At 43.0% G+C, this 944-nt stretch overlaps 1 protein-coding gene across 1 annotated transcript in view; it reads left to right on the top strand.

Annotated features, from left to right (window-relative positions):
- LOC106476585 (extensin-2-like) overlaps nucleotides 1–643 on the top strand; it is a 3,442-nt gene extending 2,799 nt beyond the window's left edge. Inside the window, exon 6 of the mRNA XM_022380404.1 lies at nucleotides 189–643. Coding sequence (XP_022236112.1) covers nucleotides 189–643 — 455 coding nt within the window. The remainder of the gene's footprint in view (nucleotides 1–188) is intronic.
- The last annotated feature ends 301 nt before the right edge of the window (nucleotides 644–944 follow it).

The following is a 944-nucleotide window of genomic DNA, read 5'->3' as shown; positions in this document are numbered from 1 at the left end:
ACACCACCTCCAACAGCACATCACACCATTACACCACCTCCAGCAGTACCTCACACCATTATACCACCTCCAGCAGTACTTCACGCTATTACACCACCTCCAGCAGTACATGACTCCATTACACCACCTCCAACATTACATTACACCAAATCCAGCAGTACATCACATCGTTACACAACCTCCAACAGTACTTCACGCTATTACACCACCTCCAGCAGTACATCACTCCATTACACAACCTCCAAAAGTACCTCACACCATTACACCACCTCCAACAGTACATCACACCATTACACCACCTCCAGCAGTACCTCACACTATTACACCACATCCAGCAGTACATCACGTCATTACACCACCTCCAGCAGTACATCACACCACTACACCACCTCCAGCAGTTCCTCACACCATTACACCACCTCCAACAGTACATCACACCATTACACCACCTCCAACAGTATATCACACCATTGCACCACCTCCAGCAGTACCTCACACCATTATACCACCTCCAGCAGTACATCACACCATTACACCACTTCCAACAGTACCTCACACCATTACACCACCCCCAACAGTACATCACATCATTACACCACCTCCATCAGTACCTCACACCATTACACCACCTCCAACAGTTTAATATAGCGTACTCAACCTCTTAATGTCCAACATTAGACGTTTGTTTGTTTTTTACATAAAATCTTGATTTTCTTAAGTCTGTGTTTTATTCCCCTTTTTCTTTTATTGAAAACTTTAAAGAAATATTTTAAAGGTGAACAAAACTCTAGGTTCATATGTCTTACCAGTACAACAAAATTTAACACTTGTGTTAATTTTGTTTCACAGACTCTGTTATTCAAGACGTCACCAACGAATCCACAATCTGCAGGTCAAGCAGGTTACGTGGAGAAGGGACGTTATGGTAGATTATTGTTCAAGTT

Source organism: Limulus polyphemus, unplaced genomic scaffold, assembly GCF_000517525.1.
Source record: "Limulus polyphemus unplaced genomic scaffold, Limulus_polyphemus-2.1.2 Scaffold10957, whole genome shotgun sequence".
Lineage (NCBI taxonomy): Eukaryota > Metazoa > Arthropoda > Merostomata > Xiphosura > Limulidae > Limulus > Limulus polyphemus.
Note: the sequence above shows the minus strand (reverse complement) of the source record. Positions and strands in the feature narration are given on the sequence as shown.